Consider the following 22283-nt stretch of genomic DNA (forward strand, 5'->3'; position numbering starts at 1 on the left):
TGGCTGGTGGTGCTGGTGGTGGTGGCTGGTGGTGATGGCTGGTGGTGCTGGTGGTGATGGCTGGTGGTGATGGCTGGTGGTGCTGGTGGTGGCTGGTGGTGCTGGTGGTGGCTGGTGGTGCTGGTGGTGGCGGCTGGTGCTGGCGACGGCTGGTGGTGGTGGTGGCGGCTGGTGCTAGCGATGGCTGGTGGTGGCTGCTGGTGGTCCTTTCAGCCCTGATGCACTTTGCAATCCTTAACCTCAGCCTGATGTATGTGAAAGATTGTTTTTGTTTATTAATAATTCATAATGTTCCTCCCTGTTCCTTGACTTTGTTCTTGTTTTTCAAGTTAGATACACACGCACACCTGTTCACACATTTGCTGTTCTTGGTTCACTTATTACATTACAGTATATTTTGCTCCATATGTAATAAGTGAACCAAAATGTTATATATTTTTACATTATGGACAAAAAGTTATTGGCTCAGCATTTTCTTACATTTTGGGTTTAATTACATTTCTTTATTACATAAACCATTTTTATTCCACACAAAATTCATGAGTTGATGGTTCTATTTTCTTTGTATAGGGGACTTTGATTTAGGATTACTCAAAAAGCATACAGTAAAAATAGTTCTTAGTACTTTTCATGTAGTCATAGGCATAGTTACATATAAATGTAGTACAGGACCAGGAAGTACTTAGTCCAATGGTAAATGCATCCTAAACTACTAAGAAACCATTTTTAATCCAGACCAAAGGAATGAGAAAATGTTGCAATATTGTTCATTACACGGGACTTTAACATGGATTTACTCATATAATATACAGTAAAAGTACTATAGTACTTGTGCATGTAATCAAGAAAGAACTTAGTCCAGGGCCCCGTTTCCCGATAACGATGGATCCATGCTCGTACAATCATTCTCACGAAGGATCTTTCGATGCTTCATAATTTTTTTTTGAGCGTTTCCCAAAACTCCTCTTTACATGAACGCGCATGCACTGCTCTTATGACGTTCATAGGCTTGTAGCTGTCTACTGACACGGTGCTGAAATGGGCTCTGTAGGAGGGGAAGACGCAGGAATGTTGTTTGATTAAACTATATTTTGTGGCAGCAAAAAAATATATCCCCATCAAGGCCAACAGCAGAGTAGCCTACGAAAAAAATGTACTAATATGAATGCTACAAATATTAAAACACAATTGATTAGGCCTAGGCCGACATATGCTATATCAGTCTTAATCCTGAACGCACCGTGCGTAAATTTTTTCACGGCATTTTCCCCCCTGAAATAATTCCATATTAGAAAAATAAAAAATGTGTCTGTGTGACAACTATAGCATTTATCTAAATGTGCTGATTTCTGAAACATGCTTTGTGCTGCAAAGAGGGCAGACTTTCTCTGATTCTGCATTAGGTTTCATTGATTGGCGCACACTCTCTAGTCTAGAATCTTTGGTGTAAACATAAAAAATGCAATGTTCCATTAATTCATTATCATTCAAATGCAGGGCATTGACACGGCTATTGCTGTTGCTGGTCTGCCCATATTGTTGGGCAGGGGTATGATGGTGCGGGCAATGTAAGCGGGAAAGGCACGCATTGCAGCACAGTTTCCTGAAGCAGTCTACCTTCACTGCAACCACGCTCTCAACTTGGCGTTTGTGCACTCCACTAAGGTCAGGGATGTTCGTAACTGTCTAGACACTGTCCAATAAATAGTGAACTTCATCAAAGCCTCACCGAAGCGCCAACAGTGCTTTATGGCAAACAATCGCAACAAAAAACACCTACAGAAATTCTCAGACACCCGCTGGTCTCAGCATGATTCATGTAGGCTACAGTATGTCTTCTGTCATTGATCAATATGAGGACATTTTAACCATGATGGTTGAATTAAAATCAGAGGGAGACAGCAAGTGCAGCTCGCAAACAACCTCCCACACGAGCAATGGAATCATTTGATTTTATTATATGCCTTGTGATAGGGTTGCCTTATGACGTGGCGTTTGATCGGTACATTTCGGCTGCACATGTATTTTTGGAATTTTAAATTGCTGAAATAAATTATATTTTTGTTGACTTCTAACATGTCTCTGTCTTTGCTGATTAAATCTAACAGTAGTCTACGAGTAATATATCAGCGGTAACCACTGTTTTTGGGGTATTGGATTGGATTGAATGTCCAGCTGGTGACTCCACTGAGGCTATAGTAACGATGCTCTTAGCGGTCTACGAGTGCCCCTGGAGCCCTCGTTAGCTACGAGGGTTTTCTCGACGTTCATTACGCAACGATGCTTTAGGGAAACGGTGTGAAAACTGTACGATGCTCGTACGATGAACTTAACGAACCACTTAGGCCTACTCATAAAAAATACTCTAAAAGTACTTCATAGTAGCATGTAGTCAAGAAAACATCTTACTTTCTATCTTTAAAGTCTGTATTTGCACTTTAAAATAGCTAAAGTAAAACTGTGATTTTGTTAATAATATATTTCACACGTTTACCCTTGTTTATACTCTATACCGCTGCCTAGAGGTTCAATGGTGGAACTCCTGGTGGGGTGAAATGGTTTCTGCAAAGATGGGGCTGGCCTGTAGAGTAAAAGCTCGGACGACCCCAAACCATGGACCTATAAAGAAATGTTTGGAGGGCTTTTAATTTGAAACTACACATCAGAATTACTGTGTCACACTATTTGGTCGTGTACTATTACTCTGAAGTGGAATTAGTCTCTGATAACAGGGCTTTTTCCTACCCTATGTCTCATATTTGATTTTGGAGGGCTTTTAATTTGGAAATACACATCACAAAGTCTGTAGGCCTACATTTAGTATACTTTTGGTATGTACCAGAAGAATGTTTTTTTTTAAAAAACCAGTTCTGAGACGCTATTACCGTAATGGCTAGTATATACACGTGCAGCAATAAACTGGGTCGGCTGGCTTGACTGTCGTTATCACAGGTGTCGGCCACGCGACTGGCTTGATCGCAGTTTTATTCCGGACACCGCTAAAGCCCAGTTGGCGGAGGACGGTGCATAGTGTCCCAGCACCCCTGCCCTCATCCCGCACCCCGGGAGGCCCCTCCCATCTCAGGTTGAACCCTCTGGAATCCCCGTGCCGTCCGGAAAGGGCAGCCTAAAAAAGCCTCTCCAAAATGGTCCAGAGCGCCACTCAGAGCAGAGCGCTGCTCCTCAACGACATGGAGCGCCTGGAGAGAACACTGTTCCGCCTGGAGCAAGGTACGTGGATCCACCGCAGGCGAACCGCCGGCATAGCCTCTTGTATAGGTCTTGGACTCCACAGTGTTGGGGTGTTGGGGTGTTTTAGCACACTTTATATCCACACTTAATATCTCCGTGCGCTTTGAGGGTCGAGTGTTGGACCCACAGGCAGTGGAGATCATGTGTCGTAGATTCTGTTAGAACGGATCCTGTTCTCCTGGGATGTGATCAGAACTTTCTACTGGAATGTTTACTGCTATTATTAGATCTTTACTATTAATCGATAACATTACAACATCTAATATTAGATGTTGTAATGGACTCGTGTGCGGAGGAAATAATGACTGCTAATTACTCAGTCTTGTTTAATAACAGAAGGACGAGATGTTCTAAATTATGAATTTAGCAATTATGTTGTATAGTAGCCTAGACCTATTTCTAAAGTTTATTTTGAGAAGAAAAATGCATAAAAACAAATATTCAAAATCGCATACTAAGATTTGTTATAACCTTGGGTATAAGTTGGCTTGATTTTCGGCTGTTGGAGACACAGAAAGCTATATAAATGGTCCTCATTTATATATACAGCATTTAGTGACATTCACCCATTCATGCACACACTGACGGAGTCAACCACGAAGGGCAACAGCCTGCTCGTCAGGAGCACGTATGGTGAGGCGTCCTGCTCAGGAACACCACAACACTCAGCTAGCCCCAGATTTAAAGTACGTAGGACACACATAACAGGTATAAAGCACACCAGTAGGACACATAACAGGTATAAAGCACACCAGTAGGACACATAACAGGTATAAAGCACACCAGTAGGACACATAACAGGTATAAAGCACACCAGTAGGTCACATAACAGGTATAAAGCACACCAGTAGGACACATAACAGGTATAAAGCACACCAGTAGGACACATAACAGGTATAAAGCACACCAGTAGGACACATAACAGGTATAAAGCACACCAGTAGGACACAGCCCTGGAACACGTCCCTCGTGAAGATGTCCTCCAGTGGCTCCAGTGTGTCGATACAGGTGTTACCCAGCTCTCCTTCCTGGTCCCCTGCAGGCTTTGAGCTCCAGTTCCGACTGGGTCCGACCCTGCAGGGTAAGAAGGTCCGGGTCCACACCAACTACCCGGCGGAGGGCCAGCGCTTTGACCGGCTGGCCTTCAGAGCCCTGGACTGGCTGAACCCCGCGGGCCAGGACGACTCGGACCAGTTCTGTAGGCTGGACCTGCTGGTGGCCGGGTCCTACCAGTACTACTTCGGCTGTGGGTGGGTGGACTCCACGGTCTGAAGGGGTGTGTGTGTGTGTGTGTGGATCCTTCCCCCTGTGTGTGTGTGTGTGTGTGTGTGTGTGTGTGTGTGTGTGTGTGCGTGTGTGCGCTGTTGGTCCGCTGTGTTTCCAGCTGTGCTCTGCACCTCAGGGAGGATGAGAAGGTGGGCAGCGGCTACATCGTGGTGGACCCGGTGCTCACGGTGGGAGAGGACCACCACCCCCTCCCCCTCGACTGCATCACCATGCAGACCTACCTGGCCAAGTGCCTCGGACCCCTGGACCAATGGCCCGACCGCCTCAGGGTGGCCAAGGAGACGGGTGAGCAGCAGCAGCCCAGAGGATCATGGGAAATGGACTCTTCTGCACAATATGAGCAATACTAGAGCCGTTTCTCAATACCAAGTACGCGGACTACGTTCTTGCGGACTTGGAAGTACGTACTTGGCAAGTCCGGACTTTCAAGTACAGACTTCCGAGAACGCGAGTACACACCTGCAATTGGAACAGCAGCGGACTCGATGATGCATTCTGGGATATTTAACGGTCCCAAGTCCACACGAGTCACCTCCGATGCGTCCTCGGTAGAACGGCCTCATCGAGAACCCATCGAGAACACTTCCGGGTTTTACGCCAGTACTCGCGTACTTGGAATTGGAAAAGTGCTTTGGCTACCACTGATGACGTTTATCGAGAACGCAAGTACACGAGAACACACGAGAAAGCGAATTGAGAAACGGCTTAGGTTTATCATCACACTCTGGTTCTGAGGAGAACCTGATGTTTCCTCTAAACCTCATTGTTTCCATACTAAACGATCGTGGCCAAAACCTTAACCTAACTCTGTGAGACTATTTATATTGTAGACCAATCAGGGCATGTCTTCTATGATTGGTTCGGCAAATCCATCTTGCCTGTCAATCACATACAGTTATCACATACTCTCCTTAACTCTAACTCTAACTCTGAGTCTGAGCAGCTCTAACAAGTCTCCCTCGTTAACTCTGAGTCTGAGCAGCTCTAACGAGTCTCCCTCGTTAACTCTGAGTCTGAGCAGCTCTAACGAGTCTCACTCATTAACTCTGAGTCTGAGCAGCTCTAACGAGTCTCTCTCGTTAACTCTGAGTCTGAGCAGCTCTAACGAGTCTCTCGTTAACTGCCTTGTTAACTCTGAGTCTGAGCAGCTCTAACGAGTCTCCCTCGTTAACTCTGAGTCTGAACAGCTCTAACGAGTCTCTCTCATTAACTCCCTCGTTAAACCTGAGTCGGAGCAGCTCTAATGAGTCTCTTTTGTTAACTCCCTCGTTAAATCTGAGTCTGAGCAGCTCTAACAATTATCTCTCGTTAACTCTGAGTCTGAGCCGTTCTAATGAGTCATGTGATGTCCTGCTACCTCTCCTCAGGGTACAACATGATCCACCTGACTCCCCTGCAGCCGCTGGGCCCGTCCCGGTCCTGCTACTCACTGTCCGACCAGCTGGAGCTCAACCCGGACTTCTCCACCCCGGGGAGGAACTACACCTGGTCCGACGTGGGCGCGCTGGTGGAGCGTCTGAGGAGGGAGTGGGGCGTGGCCTGCATCACCGACGTGGTGTACAACCACACAGGTACACACACACACACACACACACACACACACACACACACACACACACACACACACACACACACACACACACACACACACACACACACACACACACACACAACCACACAGGTTCACATACACACACACACAGACCGGTACACACACACTCCCTCCCTCCCTGCCTGCTGGTTCTGCTTCACCTCCTCTGCTGACCTTCAGAGGTTGAGCTTCTGCTTCAGTGACAGCTGATCCACTGCGCTGTTTCTCACTTCGCTTCATCACAATCTGAACTATTTGATTGCTGCTGTAAGACACAGGATTAATGAAGACGGACATGGAAGTTCAAAGGTCAAGTATAAATGTAACAAGGGAACAGCTTCAAAGGTTAAATGTTAAAATAAAAGTGTCCTTTTGAATCAGATCTTATTATCTCTCTTTGACAAGAGTCTGGAGTGCTCAGTGAGATCAGGCCATGTAGTCCTGGGTCTAGACCTTTGAGATCAGGCCATGTAGTCCTGGGTCTAGACCTTTGAGATCAGGACATGTAGTCCTGGGTCTAGACCTTTGAGATCAGGCCATGTAGTCCTGGGTCTAGACCTTTGAGATCAGGACATGTAGTCCTGGGTCTAGACCTTTGAGATCAGGCCATGTAGTCCTGGGTCTAGACCTTTGAGATCAGGACATGTAGTCCTGGGTCTAGACCTTTGAGATCAGGCCATGTAGTCCTGGGTCTAGACCTTTGAGATCAGGACATGTAGTCCTGGGTCTAGACCTTTGAGATCAGGACATGTAGTCCTGGGTCTAGACCTTTGAGATCAGGCCATGTAGTCCTGGGTCTAGACCTTTGAGATCAGGACATGTAGTCCTGGGTCTAGACCTTTGTCCATCATGTAGTCCTGGGTCTACACCTTTGTCCATCATGTAGTCCTGGGTCTAGACCTTTGTCCATCATGTAGTCCTGGGTCTACACCTTTCTGATGGGGTACCTCACCGTTCCATCCCGGTTCAAGTGTCCTGATACCTCTGATACTCACCTTAAGCTGGGCTTAGATTCACCAATCAACACTCAATGGGGGGATGTGCTCAGTGGTCCTTTATTGTGATATCTAATATATCTAATACTAATAATAATAATAATGGATGATATGATGTATGGGTGAGCAGGGAAGGGGTTCTCTCTTCCCTCCAGTCCTCAGAGGTGATCGGACTCTGAGCTCCACACGGCTGCTGCCCAGAAGGTCAGGCATTCCTCATGTGAAACATGACCCCCCACTGAGGCTAGGGGAGACCCCTGTGTGTTTGTGTGTGTGTGTGTGTGTGTGTGTGTGTGTGTGTGTGTGTGTGTGTGTGTGTGTGTGTGTGTGTGTGTGTGTGTGTGTGTGTGTGTGTGTGTGTGGGGGGGGGGTGTTGCTCAATGAGCTATTCTAAGTTGCATGTGCTGACACCCCCCCCCTTTCTGAATGACCCAAAGTGAAAAGCAATATTTTACAAATACCTACCTAAGCACATGAAAGCAGAAGGGCCGAGAAGGCCCTAGAGACACACTAACACTTTGATGTACATTTACAGTGAAATTCTAACAGTAATCTACTGTATTTATATGATACTGTAATAAATATGTAAATAAACAGTACCTTACTGGCGAAAATGCTGCCAGTACTTTACTGTAATTTTGCTGTAAGTTTTACAGTGCAGGAAGACAAGGGGACCGGGGCCTGGAGGGACCAGTGTCTGGATCAGGGTCTGGATATGTTTAAAGGGACCGTTGTCTGGACATGTTTAAGGGGACTGGGGTTCTGGACGTGTTTAAGAGGACTGGGGGTCTGTACATGTTTAAGGGGACTGGGGGCTGGACGTGTTTAAAGGGTCTGGACATGTTTAAGGGGACCGGGGGTCTGGACATGTTGAGTTGACCAGCTGGTCTCTGTATCCCCCCCCCAGCCTCCAGCAGTAAGTGGCTCCGCCTCCACCCCGAGTGTGGCTTCAACCTGGTGAACTCCCCCCACCTAAGGGCGGCCTGGGTGCTGGACCGCACCCTCTGGCACCTCAGCGGAGAGCTGGCGGACGGGCGCCACGCCGAGAGAGGCCTGCCAGCGCTCATCCTCAACCAGCAGCACGTCAACGTGAGCTCAGGAACACCACGCCCCCTCTGCCTGTGACCTCATTGTCCTCACAAGCTAGCCAATCACAGCTGTCCGCAGCAGATCGTTTTTTTTTGCCAACATTATTTATTAATGTTATCAATTGATATAACAAGAAACACACTTTGCATGGGTCTGTACTGCGTTCCCTCCCCAGGCTCTGCGGGGGGTGCTGTGGGAGGACGTGTTCCTCAGGGTCCGGCTGTGGGAGTTCCAACAGGTGAACGTGGAGAAGGCTGTGGAGCAGTTCCACAAGCTGCTGCTCTCTGGTATGACTGCTGGATTACGCCACAGAACCACCGCTGTGCCACCTCTGCACCTCCACTGCACCACTATGGCACCACCACTGCACCACTGCACCACTGCACCCCTGCACCCCTGCACCCCTGCACCACTGCACCACTGCACCACTGCACCACTGCACCACTGCACCCCTGCACCCCTGCACCCCTGCACCACTGCACCACTGCACCACTGCACCCCTGCCTCCATCAGCTGAACGCAGCATACATGGTCTCACCCACTGTGCTGAACTCAATTATATTCAGAAACATCGTTGCTCCTAGTGACGGTAATGCCGTCGCTAGGAGCTGAATCAATGAATCCATGCAGTTTTATATGTAGTTATTTATGTCCTTATGTTACATTTCCAGTTATATTTATCAGTCATGAAGAGAGCAGAGTGGTTAGAAGTCATTTGCAGACGGGACAAACCCCTGGATAATGTCTGCCTCCCCCCGGTCAGGAGCGGAGAGTCCTGACAGTCCTGGCTGCCATCCAGAAGGCCAGCAGCAGCTTGGGCTGGTGACAGACCCCCAGGGCAGACGCTTCGGGACCGCCGTGGACATGAAGAGCGCCCTCCAGCTGTTCAGACCTCACAGGTGGCTCTCTCACGCTCTGTGTTCTTCTGGCACAATGCATCTCAAACGCTGTGCTTTTCAATGTTGTGAATTTCCTTATTTAGTTACTCCAAAGTTGCAAATTTACAAGTAAATAAAATATTCAAGTATTCGCTATAACATAAAGATGCCCAAACTGTGAGCCTAACCCTTAGTGAGCCTAACCCTGACTCTCTGACCTGGTGGTGGTTAACCTCTAGCCTAACCCTGACTCTCTGACCTGGTGGTGGTTAACCTCTAGCCTAACCCTGACTCTCTGACCTGGTGGTGGTTAACCCAGAGCCTCACCCTTAGTGAGCCTATAGTCCTCTGTAAAGTGCTGGACGTAGACACAGAGAGCCCTCTCCATCGACGGAGAGTCTGTCGGAGACCCTCTCCGTAGCTTTACGTGCGCATCCAATACTTTTTAACTATCCGTCAAGGCAACGGAGATGGATGGAGACGGCAAGGGCTGTGATTGGTCCTGTGATTGGTCCTTATTGGTTGGTTGGTTGGTTGGTTTCCTGGTTTGACTTTGCACCTTATTTACATTGTACATTGTTTACTTTGCACATTAAGGACCAATAAAACACCAAATTAGATTTGAATAGCTTTGGAAGTTTATTCAACACTATCTACATGGTTAGTAGTCAGCATATCAGATCGATCGGGTGGCGAATTGCATTGTGTATCCAACATCCCGTCGGAGAACTGTGAATGCTCGAGGGGTCTCCGTAGTTACGGAGTCGGATTACGGATTACGGATTACGGATAAGGAGTAGTATACCTGGCCTTAACCCGGACTCTCTGACCTGGTGGTGGTTAACCCTGAGCCTGACTGTCTCTCTCTGACCTGGTGGTGGTTAACCCTGAGCCTGACTGTCTCTCTCTGACCTGGTGGTGGTTAACCCTGAGCCTGACTGTCTCTCTCTGACCTGGTGGTGGTTAACCCTGAGCCTGACTGTCTCTCTCTGACCTGGTGGTGGTTAACCCTGAGCCTGACTGTCTCTCTCTGACCTGGTGGTGGTTAACCCTGAGCCTGACTGTCTCTCTCTGACCTGGTGATGGTTTTTGTGATGGTGGACCTCCTCCCTGCTCCCTGCCTGGGTCCCCCTCCTCCTTCCTCCCTCCTCCCTCCTCCCTCCTTCCTCCTCCTGCTCCCTCCTCCCTCCTCCCTCCCCCCCCCTCCCTGCACCCTGCTCTCTGCCTGGGTTCCCCTCCTCCCTCCTCCCTCCTCCCTCCTCCCTCCTCCTGCTCCCTCCTCCCTCCTCCCTCCTCCCTCCTCCCTGCTCCCTGCCCCGGTCCAGCTCCAGCCCCTCAGACCTCCAGGAGTGCTGCGGCTGGTTCAAGAAGAGGCTGCAGGAGCTGAACTCAGAGTGCTACAAGGAGATGGCCTACCATGCTGAGCAGGTGTGTGTTACATTCACACAGGGACGAATCGCTCTCCCTATTAAAACACACTCTCACTCTATCAATAATAAAACAATAACACACAAAGACCTCCTATTCAGGCCACCAACTGCATTGTGGGAACTGTGGTCTATGAGCGCCTTGCGGAGGATGGGCCGAAGCTGGGGCTGGTCACCAGGAAGGACCCTCTGGTCAGCAGGTAACTACCGGGGGGCAGGGTTCTACCGTCCACTATGTGGGAGTACAACAAGACACTCGTGACCCCCCCTGGACCACCTGGGACATGTTCGATACATGTGGAACATGATACATGTTCCACATGTATCGAACCCAGCGAGGAACACATGGGACTTGATACTAGTGTTCACTGGCGCCGTCTCTGGGGGGGCACAAGGTTTCTTGCACCCCCAAAGATAAGGTTGGGGGTGCTGCACCACGGCTGCAGATGTAGCTGGCTGCTCACAACCAAAAGCCTATGTTATCAGTTAACATCTCATTGAACAGAATAAATATACGTACATCAGTATAATAAAAATGTACATATTGTTAGACCAATAGGCCTTTTTTTATAATATATAAAAATAAATAGGCCTATTTGGCTATATATATTTCATTAATACACGGAATCAGATGTTATAATCCCTTGTGCCAAAATCCAAGGAAAACACATATTCAGAAGCCCCTACCCAAACCAACCTTATAAGCACGCTTTCCACTAAGCTACCAACCAAAGGTGAAAAACACGAGACAAATGGCCCAACTAACAGCAGTAAATACAGCAGTATGCAGTAAGCAGAATATCATTGGGGTTATCAAGTGGGCACCCTCTTTCACCGATGTTTCGTTAAGTTAGGCCCACGACACCTCCTGAGGGCTTAACAATGAAACCAGCGTCCTGGATTCACCCCCCTCTATGCTGCCACCACATTGCCACATTTAATGCATCTAAACACTCTCTTTCCTGCATCGTACCCCTAGCCCTACCCCTAACCCTGACCAAACAAACACGTTAGCACATTAGCACACGTTAGCACAGCTGGCTTACCTTAGCTTGCACCCCAGGAAGTAATGTTTTCTCCTTACCCACAGCCATTCTAGCCGTTATAACGTAAGCATTATAAGCAGCGGCGGTTTTAGGCACGGGCGAAAAACGAGACACACGAGAAAGAAAATGATCTGCGCATTTTCTATTATCGATAATAGCCCCCCCCCCCCATCAACAACTCCGCCAGCCTGTAATCGCGCCCCCCCCCCCCCCCCCCTCCCCCCGTTAACAAAACCGCCACACATTGTCTTAGCCGAGTGCTAACAATGTGTGGAGGGACAACAACCTGCTGAATAAGATTCGCCTTCATTTCCCAGGCTCCTCCACTACTTAGCTGCCTGGCTCTGTGCCTGCCTCTAAGTGGTCTAGCCTTTTCCCCCTGACGCACAAAGTTCATTTGCCTACCCTCTTTACTAGCGGCTGATGAATTAACTTCCCTCGGTTTATCATCAACAGCCTCTGCCAAACATTTCAATACCTGGTTATGACGCCACGTATACCGCCCCTGGGAGAGACTGACCTTGCATCCTGATAGGATATGGCGGAGGCTGCACACACAGGAACATAGTGTGCATGTCTCATCCTCACCAAACCACTGATTTAAGTTCTGGGGAGATGGGAGCACATCATATGTAGCACCTATCATAAATCTGATCCTGCTAGCCTCCATGCTCCATAGATCTCTCCACTTTATCTTCTTCTTCTCCACTCCCTCCCAGTTCACCCACTGCCCTTGTTTAGCCTGCGACACTGCCTTAGTACATCTTACAATCTCCTCCTGTCTATGTATTCCCTCCACTACCATTTTCATCCTTTCTCCTGCAGAAGCCTTACCCCATGAGGGTTTACCTACGTCCCTCCCTAAGCCCCCCCGCCCATGCTGAACATGGCCCATGATATCCCTATGCCGATTGAGCTTGCTGGACCGCTTGTTTTGGTTTCCATTTACTCCCTGCGTTAACTGTGGGTGCAACCCTCCTCACCACTGGGTCCTTGGACTGAGTAAGAGTCATTTCCAGTCTAACCTTAGCACATTTAAATTCTTCTGTCAGATTAGATATTGGCAACTCTACAATGCCCTTCCCATACAAGGCTACGCTGCTTAGGCAGCGTGGGACTCTGAGCCACTTTCTGACAAATGAGTTGATAATTTTTTCCATCCTTTCTACCTTTGACAGAGGAACTTCATACACTGTCAATGGCCACATTAGCCCAGGCAATAGACCAAACTGCAGACACCACAACTTAAGCTTACCTGGCAGCCCTGACTTGTCTATCTTTGCAATACCTTGTCTAGTTTCCTGTCTCAATTCTTCAACCTGTGCCTTATCACTAAGGCTTGCATCATACCACCTTCCCAGACTCTTCACTGGCTTCTCCAGAACTGTAGGCATCACCTCTTCATACTGTATATTTAATTCATTTAAAATTAACTTAATTTAATAATTAATTAATTTAATAATACAGTAATACAGTGATTGTATGAATAAATATTGATTATACTGTACACCCTATTGGTTTTGATAAATGTCGAAAACTAATAATATATCCTCTGAAGAAAGTTACAGTGTAATATAGTTTGATATAAGTGTAACACTGGGTAACTCAAATGCCACAGTGGCCAAAGCGGTAGAGACGTTAGGTCAGTAATCATGCGGATATGTGTTTGATTCCCTCTATGGCCAGATTTGTTTTTGCTCTTTTAAGTTTGTCAAACTTATTGACGCAATCGACCTCTTTCATTTGAACATTTTAGTATGATTTAGTTGTTTTTATAATACTGACACACCCCCTGTATATTCATTATTTTCTGCTGTTAACTGATAACATGCTTTTGGTTGCTACTCAAAGCAGCCGGCTATAGCTGCATTGGTAGCAGCCGTGGTGTTGACTGTGGCTGGCTGCCACAGCCCCAGGTCGCTTGTTCAGCCATACCTCTGGTGGCGACCTATTTGCCGCCAAAAGGGTCGCAACGGTTTTATGGTCGCGACCTAGTCGGTCAGCCAGCCAGAGCCAGTGGCTAGCTGTGGCCAGCGGCCAGCCGTGGCCAGCGGCCAGCCGTCAGAGCCAGCCACTCGACACCAGCCAGGCGTCGCCGCCAGTCATTACGTCGTTTAAAGGTGTCATTACACTGTTTTTTTCATTCATTTTGCGTTGGTCAATAGTAGCAATGCCCTGTGAGTCTGTTTTGGGGGGGAAAAGAATGCTGTGGTGCTCCTGTTTCACTCTGTTCTAGTGTGAGGAGTAGGTGCTCCTGTTTCACTCTGTTCTAGTGTGAGGAGGAGGTGCTCCTGTTTCACTCTGTTCTAGTGGGGTGGAGGAGGTGGGCGGGGAGGAACGACCTGATTTTGGCTTTTAATCATGACATGCAAATGACTCACCTCTGATTGGCTAACAGCACTGTCCGATCCATCCTGCCGCTCGCTGTGCACCGGTTGAGCTCCTGGACTCCCGTGCCCGCGGGCGTGCACCACCGGAGTCCAGGAGCTGAGCTCCCGGGCGCGGTGCACGGCGGCCGGTCCCCGCGGTGGCGGTTCCCCCGGCCGCCATGCACCACACCCGGGAGCTCAGCTCCGGCCCCCGCGGGGCCCCGAGGCGGCTCTTCTTTCTGTATTCTGCCGTGCCCGAGCCGCGTAAATGTTGAATAGTGGTAATGTCCCATCCAACCGTTTCTTCCTCAACTCTTCTTTCTTGGCCAAGAGACGAAACGTTGATTTGTTATCGCGACAAATAGCACAGGCACAAACTCAATACTGTCTTCCCGTGGGCCGTCGCAAGCCAAGGTGGGCGAGGCCATGAATACTAATTAACCAGCTGACGTCAGTTGGTGAGGCTTTTCTGATTCAATCGTTTATGCGTCTATTTTCTTTCATTTGCTAATGCAGGCAATCGAGGTAGAAGAACATTTTCACGTCCAGCATGTACAGTATATGCAACTCAGAGTGACCTATCGTATTTCAAAAATTACTAAATGGTTTCTTGGGGAATGAGACCTTTAATTATCATACTATTGTACTAAATCATACAAAAATGTTCAAATGAAAGAGGCCGATTGCGTCAATAAGTTTGACTAAAAGAGCAAAAATAATTCTGGCCATAGAGAGAATCAAACACATAACCTCTTGATTATTGACAAAAAATCGAATAAATGCAAAAAATTGAATAAATTACAGATAAATTGCACGTAAATAATTCATGAACTACCTCAAATTCTGAAAGCAGTACTTTGGAGAAGTGATATAGCCTACTTTTTGGTGGAACACATTTGGACAAAATAATTATGACCCCCCCCAATGTTGACCTGAAGTTGGCGCCACTGCTAGTGTTACGCTCTGTTTGTGTCACATTGGACTTGATACTAGTACCACTCTCTGTTTGTGTCTGTGAACACATTGGACTTGATACTAGTACCACTCTCTGTTTGTGTCTGTGAACACATTGGACTTGATACTAGTACCACTCTCTGTTTGTGTCTGTGAACACATTGGACTTGATACTAGTACTACTCTGTTTGTGTCTGTGAACACATTGGACTTGATACTAGTACCACGCTCTGTTTGTGTCTGTGAACACATTGGACTTGATACTAGTACTACTCTGTTTGTGTCTGTGAACACATTGGACTTGATACTAGTACTACTCTGTTTGTGTCTGTGAACACATTGGACTTGATACTAGTACTACTCTGTTTGTGTCTGTGAACACATTGGACTTGATACTAGTACTACTCTGTTTGTGTGCCCCCCCCCCCCCCCCCCCCAGGTACTTCACGTTCCCCTTCGAGGAGATGACCTTTGACCAGGAGATGGCCCTGCTGGGCCAGGAGGAGAAGGCGCGTCACATCATGGCCCACAACGGCTGGGTGGCGGGCGACGACCCGCTGCACAGCTTCGCTGAGCCGGGTGGGCGTCGAACTTTGTGCACTTTTACTTTGAAACGAAACGCAGAGAAAAAACACAGGCAATCACGAAGAAGCCGTGATGAAACGCAGCAGCTGTTTCCTGTTAGCTCCTCGTTAGCCTTGCATGTCTCTGGCGCCGGAAAACAAAACCGCTTTAAACTGAAAAAACAAATGTCATCATTATCCCCGTTAATGTTTGCATTGAATGGTATATATATTATATATATTAAAAAAATGTTTTATAGATATGTGTATATATATCTTTATGTGTAAGTATACACACACACACACACATACAGAACTGTCACTGTGTCCCTGCCGCCCCCTGCAGGCTCCCAGGTGTACCTGCGCAGGGAGCTGGTGAGCTGGGGCGACAGCGTGAAGCTGCGCTATGGCGCCGGGCCCCAGGACTGCCCCTACCTCTGGGCCCACATGAGGAAGTACACCGAGATCACCGCCAAACACTTCCACGGGCTCCGCCTGGACAACTGCCACTCCACACCCCTGCACGTGGCCGAGGTACGGGGCAGTGGGGGGGTGTGTGTGTGGAAGGGTCGGATTGTGGGTGGGTGGGTGTGGGTGTGTAGGTGGGTGTGTGGGTTGGTATGGGTGGTTGTGTGGGTGTGTGGTGAGGGCCAGGGTTAGTACTGGATGCAATCAACAATGTAGTTGATTGCAACAGTTGATAATTAATACAACTCTTGGACCATTTGCTGTTCTTCTTTGTAAGTGCATGTGTATGCTGTCATACTAAAGCTGAAACTGAAAGTTGACCTTTTAACTCAATATTAGGATTCAAGGATAGTTTGGAAAACAACCTTAAAAATAAGACGTTTTATTGATGTTGGTTTCGATGATGAGGCTTTGTCTTAGTGTGGTTGGAATGCAGCTTTTACCTTAATGAGCGCATCTGCTTGAACTGTGTGTGTGCGTGTGTGTGTGTGTATGTGCGTGCGTGTGTGCGTGTGTGCGTGCGGTCCGTCCAGGCCATGCTAGCCGCAGCCAGAGCCATCAGGCCCAACCTCTATGTGATAGCAGAGCTGTTCACCAGCAGCGAGCTGATTGACAACGTGTTTGTGAACCGGCTGGGCATCACCAGCGTGGTGCGAGGTACGCAGGGCTGCCAGCAGGGGGGTTGAGAGTGGGCTGAGGGCTTTGAGACGCTCTGACTATGGTGGTGTGGTGGTTTGATTCAGCATGACAGTCGACCCGTGAGCCCTTCTGCCCCCTGTCATTAATACTAACTAACCAACTGCTGTGTTAAGGGTTGTTCCCACTAACGGCCCAGTTCACCTGTGTTGCTTCCACTGGCGTGTTGGAATGTTTCAGCAGCACCGTGCTGGACATTATCGAGTGGATTCTCGGCTGAGCTCTGTAGATCCTCACAGATGGGCTCTCACGTGTGTCATGTGTAGCGATGGAAATAGACCGTCATGCACCGTTTGTGGATTCGTTCCATGCTAGATTCTGTCATGTGGTCACTTAGTCCCGCGGTGGGAAAGTGTGTGAAGTATTGCATGTACTGCCTGGGGTTTTATAAATGAAATCAAACTTCAAAGCTAGAATGCTTTTATGAATTTTAGAATGTTTCAGATGCTGGCCTGTCGAATATGAAATATAGTAACTTGAGCATACATACATGTATACATACACGGATACATCACCCTCCTCCATTGTAACAAAGCACTGCCTGGAACGGCCATGAGGGGGCGGTGTTGAGTCGCCCAAGCATGACGTCAAGTTGTTCCCATGATCAGCGCTGTGCTGGTCTTCTACCACAGGCTGAGTAGCATACGTCAAACTAGGGGAGAGAGGGCGGCAGGCATCATTCAGACAAGCCTTGCTTTGGGAATAGGATTTTTAGTTTTGTGCTAAAAAAATGTATGTAACTGTATGTTTAGTACAGGCAAACTATCAGGATCAGTAACTTGTATTTCTGGCACAGAAAAGTCCAGCATTTATATGATTGCAATTTGAGACAACACACAATTGCAACGAGACATTCAGCAGAGGTTGTACCTTCAAGAGGAAGAACTCTCCTGTAATGAGTTGTGATGCTGAATGCATGAGCAGACATTCCTCACTGGGTCGATGTAGGAATGTCTGCTGCATGTATATATGTCTCGGTTCTCTGACATATTGACTACATGCTCTTCTTTGTGTGTGTGGGGGTGTTTGTCTGTGTATGTGCGTGCGTGCATGTGTGTGCGTGTGTGTGTGTGTGTGTGTGTGTGCCTGCTTGGTTGTGTGTCTGTCTATGTGCGTGTGTGCGTGCGTGTCTGTGTTTGTGCATGTGTGCCCGCGTCCGTGTGTGTTTGCGTGCATCTTTATGTGTGTGTGCATGTATCCTTGTGTGTTGATGTGTGTGTGTGTGTGTGTGTGCATCTGTGTGTGTGTGTGTGTGCATCTGTGTGTGTGTGTGTGTGTGTGTGTGTGTGCGTGTGTGCGTGTGGGCCTGTGTGTTGATATGTGCGTGCGTGTGTGCATGTTTATGTGTGTGTGTGTGTGTGTGTGTGTGTGTGTGTGTGTGTATGTGTGTGTGTCTGTGTATATGTATGTATGTATGTATGTATGTATGTGTGTGTCTGTGAATGTGCGTGTGTGCCTGCGTGCATTTGTGCATGTGTATGCTTGTGTGCGTGTGTGTGTGTGTGTGTGTGTGTATGTGTGTGCATGCCTGTGTGCTTATATGTATGTGTGTGCGTGCCTGCATGTTAACATATGTGTGTGTGTGTGTGTTTGCTCTCCCAGAGGCCCTCTGTGCGGGCAGCAGCCAGGAGCAGGGCCGGCTGGTGTACCGCTTCGGGGGCCAGCCAGTGGGCTCCTTCGTCCAGCCCAGTCTGCGGCCGCTGGTCCCCTGTGTGGCCCACGCCCTCTTCCTGGATGTCTCCCACGACAACCGCTGCCCCATCCAGGTCAGAGGGGGGTCATCAGGTCAGAGGGGGGTCACCAGGTCAGAGGGGGGTCATCAGGTCAGAGGGGGGTCATCAGGTCAGAGAGGGGTCATCAGGTCAGAGGGGGGTCATCAGGTCAGAGAGGGGTCATCAAGTCAGAGGGGGGTCACCAGGTCAGAGGGGGGTCACCAGGTCAGAGGGGGGTCACCAGGTCAGAGGGGGGTCACCAGGTCAGAGGGGGGGGGTCATCAGGTCAGAGAGGGGGTCACCAGGTCAGAGGGGGGTCATCAGGTCAGAGGAGGGTCACCAGGTCAGAGGGGGGTCATCAGGTCAGAGGGGGGGGGTCATCAGGTCAGAGAGGGGGTCCCCACAAATACACATTTCTAAGTTGTGTCTTGTAAAAATATTTCAGAACCCACTTTTACATGTGAACTCGTCTATACACATCTGTTCTGTCCAATGTACAGCAGCTGATCAAATGAGAGGTGTGTAAATGCGTGCATAGCGTCTGCCTCTAGAGGGCTCCGTGCATTTCAGAGGAAGTGAGTTTGAGTTGGGATCCACAGAAGACAATAATCCTCCAATATAATGTACTTTGTAAAATGATACCAACCACACAAATATTTCACAATCTATAAATGCATATTTTTGACGTTTGTAAAATATTTTTACAAGACAAAACTTCAAGATGTGTATTTGTGGATGGTGAATTAGCCTTATGGATGTCATTTTACGAAGCTCTAGTACCAAATATTTGTGGATCGAGAATCGCACGTGAACCTTCTTCTCTGTTATAAATAATTGAGTCCAGTAAATACATCCCTAGTTTGTGGGGCATCACCCAGCTAGTGATCCAGCTAGTGAGGCTGGCAGGCTATAACAGATAGCCTGCCAGCCACACTTGACCCACATCAGTTTGCCTACAGAAGAAACCGGTCTACAGAGGATGCCACAGCCACAGCTCTTCAGTTCCGCTTTTAACACCATCATAGCAAACAGACTGGTGAAAAAACTTCTGGACCTCGGACTCTCACAACACATCTGCTACTGCATCAAAGACTTCCTGTCAAATCGCCCCCAGAGAGTTAAAGTAGGACCCCATCTCTCCTCAGCAGTAAACCTCAGCACCGGCTCCCCACAGGGCTGTGTGCTGAGCCCCCTACTCTACACTCTCTACACACATGACTGCACTCCCACCCACCCGGAAAATGCAATCATCAAGTTTGCCGATGATACAACTGTTGTGGGGCTTATATCAGGCAGGGATGAGACCACACATAGGGAGGAGATACAGCGGATGGCAGCATGGTGTTCATGGTGTTCAACAACCTGATCCTCAACACACAATCATTGACTTCAGAAGAAATAAAACAGACATTCAACCAATATGCATAAATGGAGAAAGTGTGGAGAGGGCCTCAGACTTCAGGTTCCTGGGCACCCACATCATGGAGGACCTGACCTGGACAGTCAATTCTTCTACACTACAAAAAAAGGCCCAACAGAGACTGTACTTCTTAAGGATTCTAAGTAAAACCATCGAGTCGGTGTTGAGCTACGGTGTCACACTGTGTTTCAGCAGCTGCACCGCTGCCGAAAGGAAAGGGCTCCAGAGGGTCATTAAAGGTCCCATGGCATGAAATTTTCACTTTAAGAGGTTTTCTAACATTAATATGAGTTCCCCTAGCCTGCCTATGGTCCCCCAGTAGCTAAAAATTGCGTTAGGTGTAAAACGAGCAGTAGGTATCTAATAATAATTGATCAGATGTATTTAATTGTGTTTATTTCAGCTGCGGTCGGTCTACGATTCCCTCCCCAGCTCGGCGGTCGTCTCCATGGCCTGCTGTGCCACAGGCAGCACTAGAGGATACGACGAGCTGGTCCCCCATCAGGTACCAGTCTGCTCCCAGCACGGATCCCCCCCCCTCCCCCACAGAGCCCCCCCCAGGACTCTCAGAGACCGCTGGGGTCCTGTACCCCACTGGGGCCTCTGTCCCCTTGGGCCTGGTGTCCCCCTGGGTCCTGTCCGCCCCGGGTCCCCCTAGGTCTAGTCCTCATCCTACCGCCTCACGTCCCAGTAGGCCCCCAGGACTCAGAGCCTCTAACCTGTGTGGTGGTCTATGTGTGTGTGCGCTCCAGATCTCAGTGATGGACGAGGAGCGTCTCTACGCCCGCTGGACCTCCCAGGGCCCCCGCCCGGACATAGGGGAGGTGGACCTGCAGACGGGAATCCTGGGCGCGAAGCTGGCCCTGAACAGGCTGCACCAGGAGCTGGCGGAGCAGAACTTCACTCAGGTCCTCATGAGACACACACATCACACACACACACACACACACACACACACACATACACACATCATACACATATGTCACTCACACACACACACACATCAGCCAAGGGTTATGAGGGCCCCCCTGTAGTTCCTCTGTATCTCAGAGCCCAGGGTGATGCAGGGTCTTCTGTTTGTGGAGCTTGATTGATCTGAGTGCTGCAGGCGGTGCTTACCTCCTGTTAGTCAAAGGTTTTAGAACTAGTCTTTCTTCATTATCCTCTACAAACTCAGCTGGTGTTATTCAAAGGTTTTAGAACTAGTCTTTCTTCATTATCCTCTTCAAACTTTGGTAATCTTTCCACAATTCTTCACCTCCAGACTGAGACTTTCTTTGCTTGTAATCGTGCATCAATCCTCTGAGAGTTGAACTCCTTCAAACTTCAACACAAATTTTTACCTTGAAACTGTGTGTGTGTGTGTGTGTGTGTGTGTGTGTGTCTCTGTGTGTCTCTATGTGTCTCTCTGTGTGTCTGGTCTATGTGTGTGTGTGTGTGTGTGTGTGTGTGTGTGTGTGTGTGTGTGTGTCTCTATGTGTCTCTCTGTGTGTCTGGTCTATGTGTGTGTGTGTGTGTGTGTGTGTGTGTGTGTGTGTCTCTGTGTGTCTCTATGTGTCTCTCTGTGTGTCTGGTCTATGTGTGTGTGTGTGTGTGTGTGTGTGTGTGTGTGTGTGTGTGTGTGTCTCTATGTGTCTCTCTGTGTGTCTGGTCTATGTGTGTGTGTGTGTGTGTGTGTGTGTGTGTGTGTGTGTGTGTGTGTGTCTCTATGTGTCTCTCTGTGTGTCTGGTCTATGTGTGTGTGTGTGTGTGTGTGTGTGTGTGTGTGGTCTATGTGTGTGTGTGTGTGTGTGTGTGTGTGTGTGTGTGTGTGTGTGTGTGTGTGTGTGTGTGTGTGTGGTCTATGTGTGTGTGTGTGTGTGTGTGTGTGTGTGTGTGTGTGTGTGTGCAGGTGTACGTGGACCAGGTGGATGAGGACATTGTGGCGGTGACCAGACACTGCCCCTCCACCCACCAGTCGGTGGTGGCCGTCGCCCGCACCGCCTTCAGAGACCCCCACACACACCAGTACAGCCCACACGTCCCGCCCATGTTCATTCCAGGTACACACACACACACACACACACACACACACACACACACACACACACACACACACACACACACACACACACACACATTCACTCTTCACACAGTGATTCATTCAGTATGATTCCCAGTCAGTAGCCCTTGTGTATGTGTGTACCTGGATGGGAGCCCTTGTGGGAGGCTGTATCAGATCACTGGTTTGGCAGCATTGTATACCAGCTACACCTGTTTGATCTTCCCCCCTGGCAGGAGGGAAATGGATATCCACATCACACTAACATTCCACATCCCACTACACCCAGATTGATCTAATATTTAGTAACAAGGCAGAGAGAATAATTAAAACATTTAATTTTCTGACTGGGTTATCAAATCACAATTTGACACTTCCAAAACTTTGTTTTGGAAACTAACAAAACAAAGGTTTAAGTATCAATAGGAAAGTAAAAAGGTATTTAACATCATACCAAAGGCTTATCAATGACGTTGAAAGCCAATTCAGACAACT

General features: G+C 48.4%; 1 protein-coding gene across 1 annotated transcript in view; it reads left to right on the forward strand.

Annotated features, from left to right (window-relative positions):
- Positions 1-3146: 3146 nt before the first annotated feature.
- Positions 3147-22283, forward strand: part of LOC311355297 (glycogen debranching enzyme-like) — a gene marked incomplete at its 5' end in the record, with an annotated part of 36949 nt that continues 17812 nt past the window's right edge. The window contains 16 exons of the mRNA XM_084475054.1: positions 3147-3231; positions 4295-4502; positions 4655-4824; positions 5907-6110; positions 8033-8214; positions 8390-8501; positions 8978-9113; positions 10418-10520; positions 10622-10719; positions 15328-15467; positions 15798-15985; positions 16453-16576; positions 18218-18381; positions 20151-20252; positions 20500-20655; positions 21639-21789. Of these exons, the coding sequence (XP_084331180.1) occupies positions 3147-3231; positions 4295-4502; positions 4655-4824; positions 5907-6110; positions 8033-8214; positions 8390-8501; positions 8978-9113; positions 10418-10520; positions 10622-10719; positions 15328-15467; positions 15798-15985; positions 16453-16576; positions 18218-18381; positions 20151-20252; positions 20500-20655; positions 21639-21789 (2323 nt within the window). The remainder of the gene's footprint in view (positions 3232-4294; positions 4503-4654; positions 4825-5906; positions 6111-8032; positions 8215-8389; positions 8502-8977; positions 9114-10417; positions 10521-10621; positions 10720-15327; positions 15468-15797; positions 15986-16452; positions 16577-18217; positions 18382-20150; positions 20253-20499; positions 20656-21638; positions 21790-22283) is intronic.

Source organism: Micromesistius poutassou (genome assembly GCF_964030765.1).
Source record: "Micromesistius poutassou genome assembly, chromosome: 11".
NCBI lineage: Eukaryota > Metazoa > Chordata > Actinopteri > Gadiformes > Gadidae > Micromesistius > Micromesistius poutassou.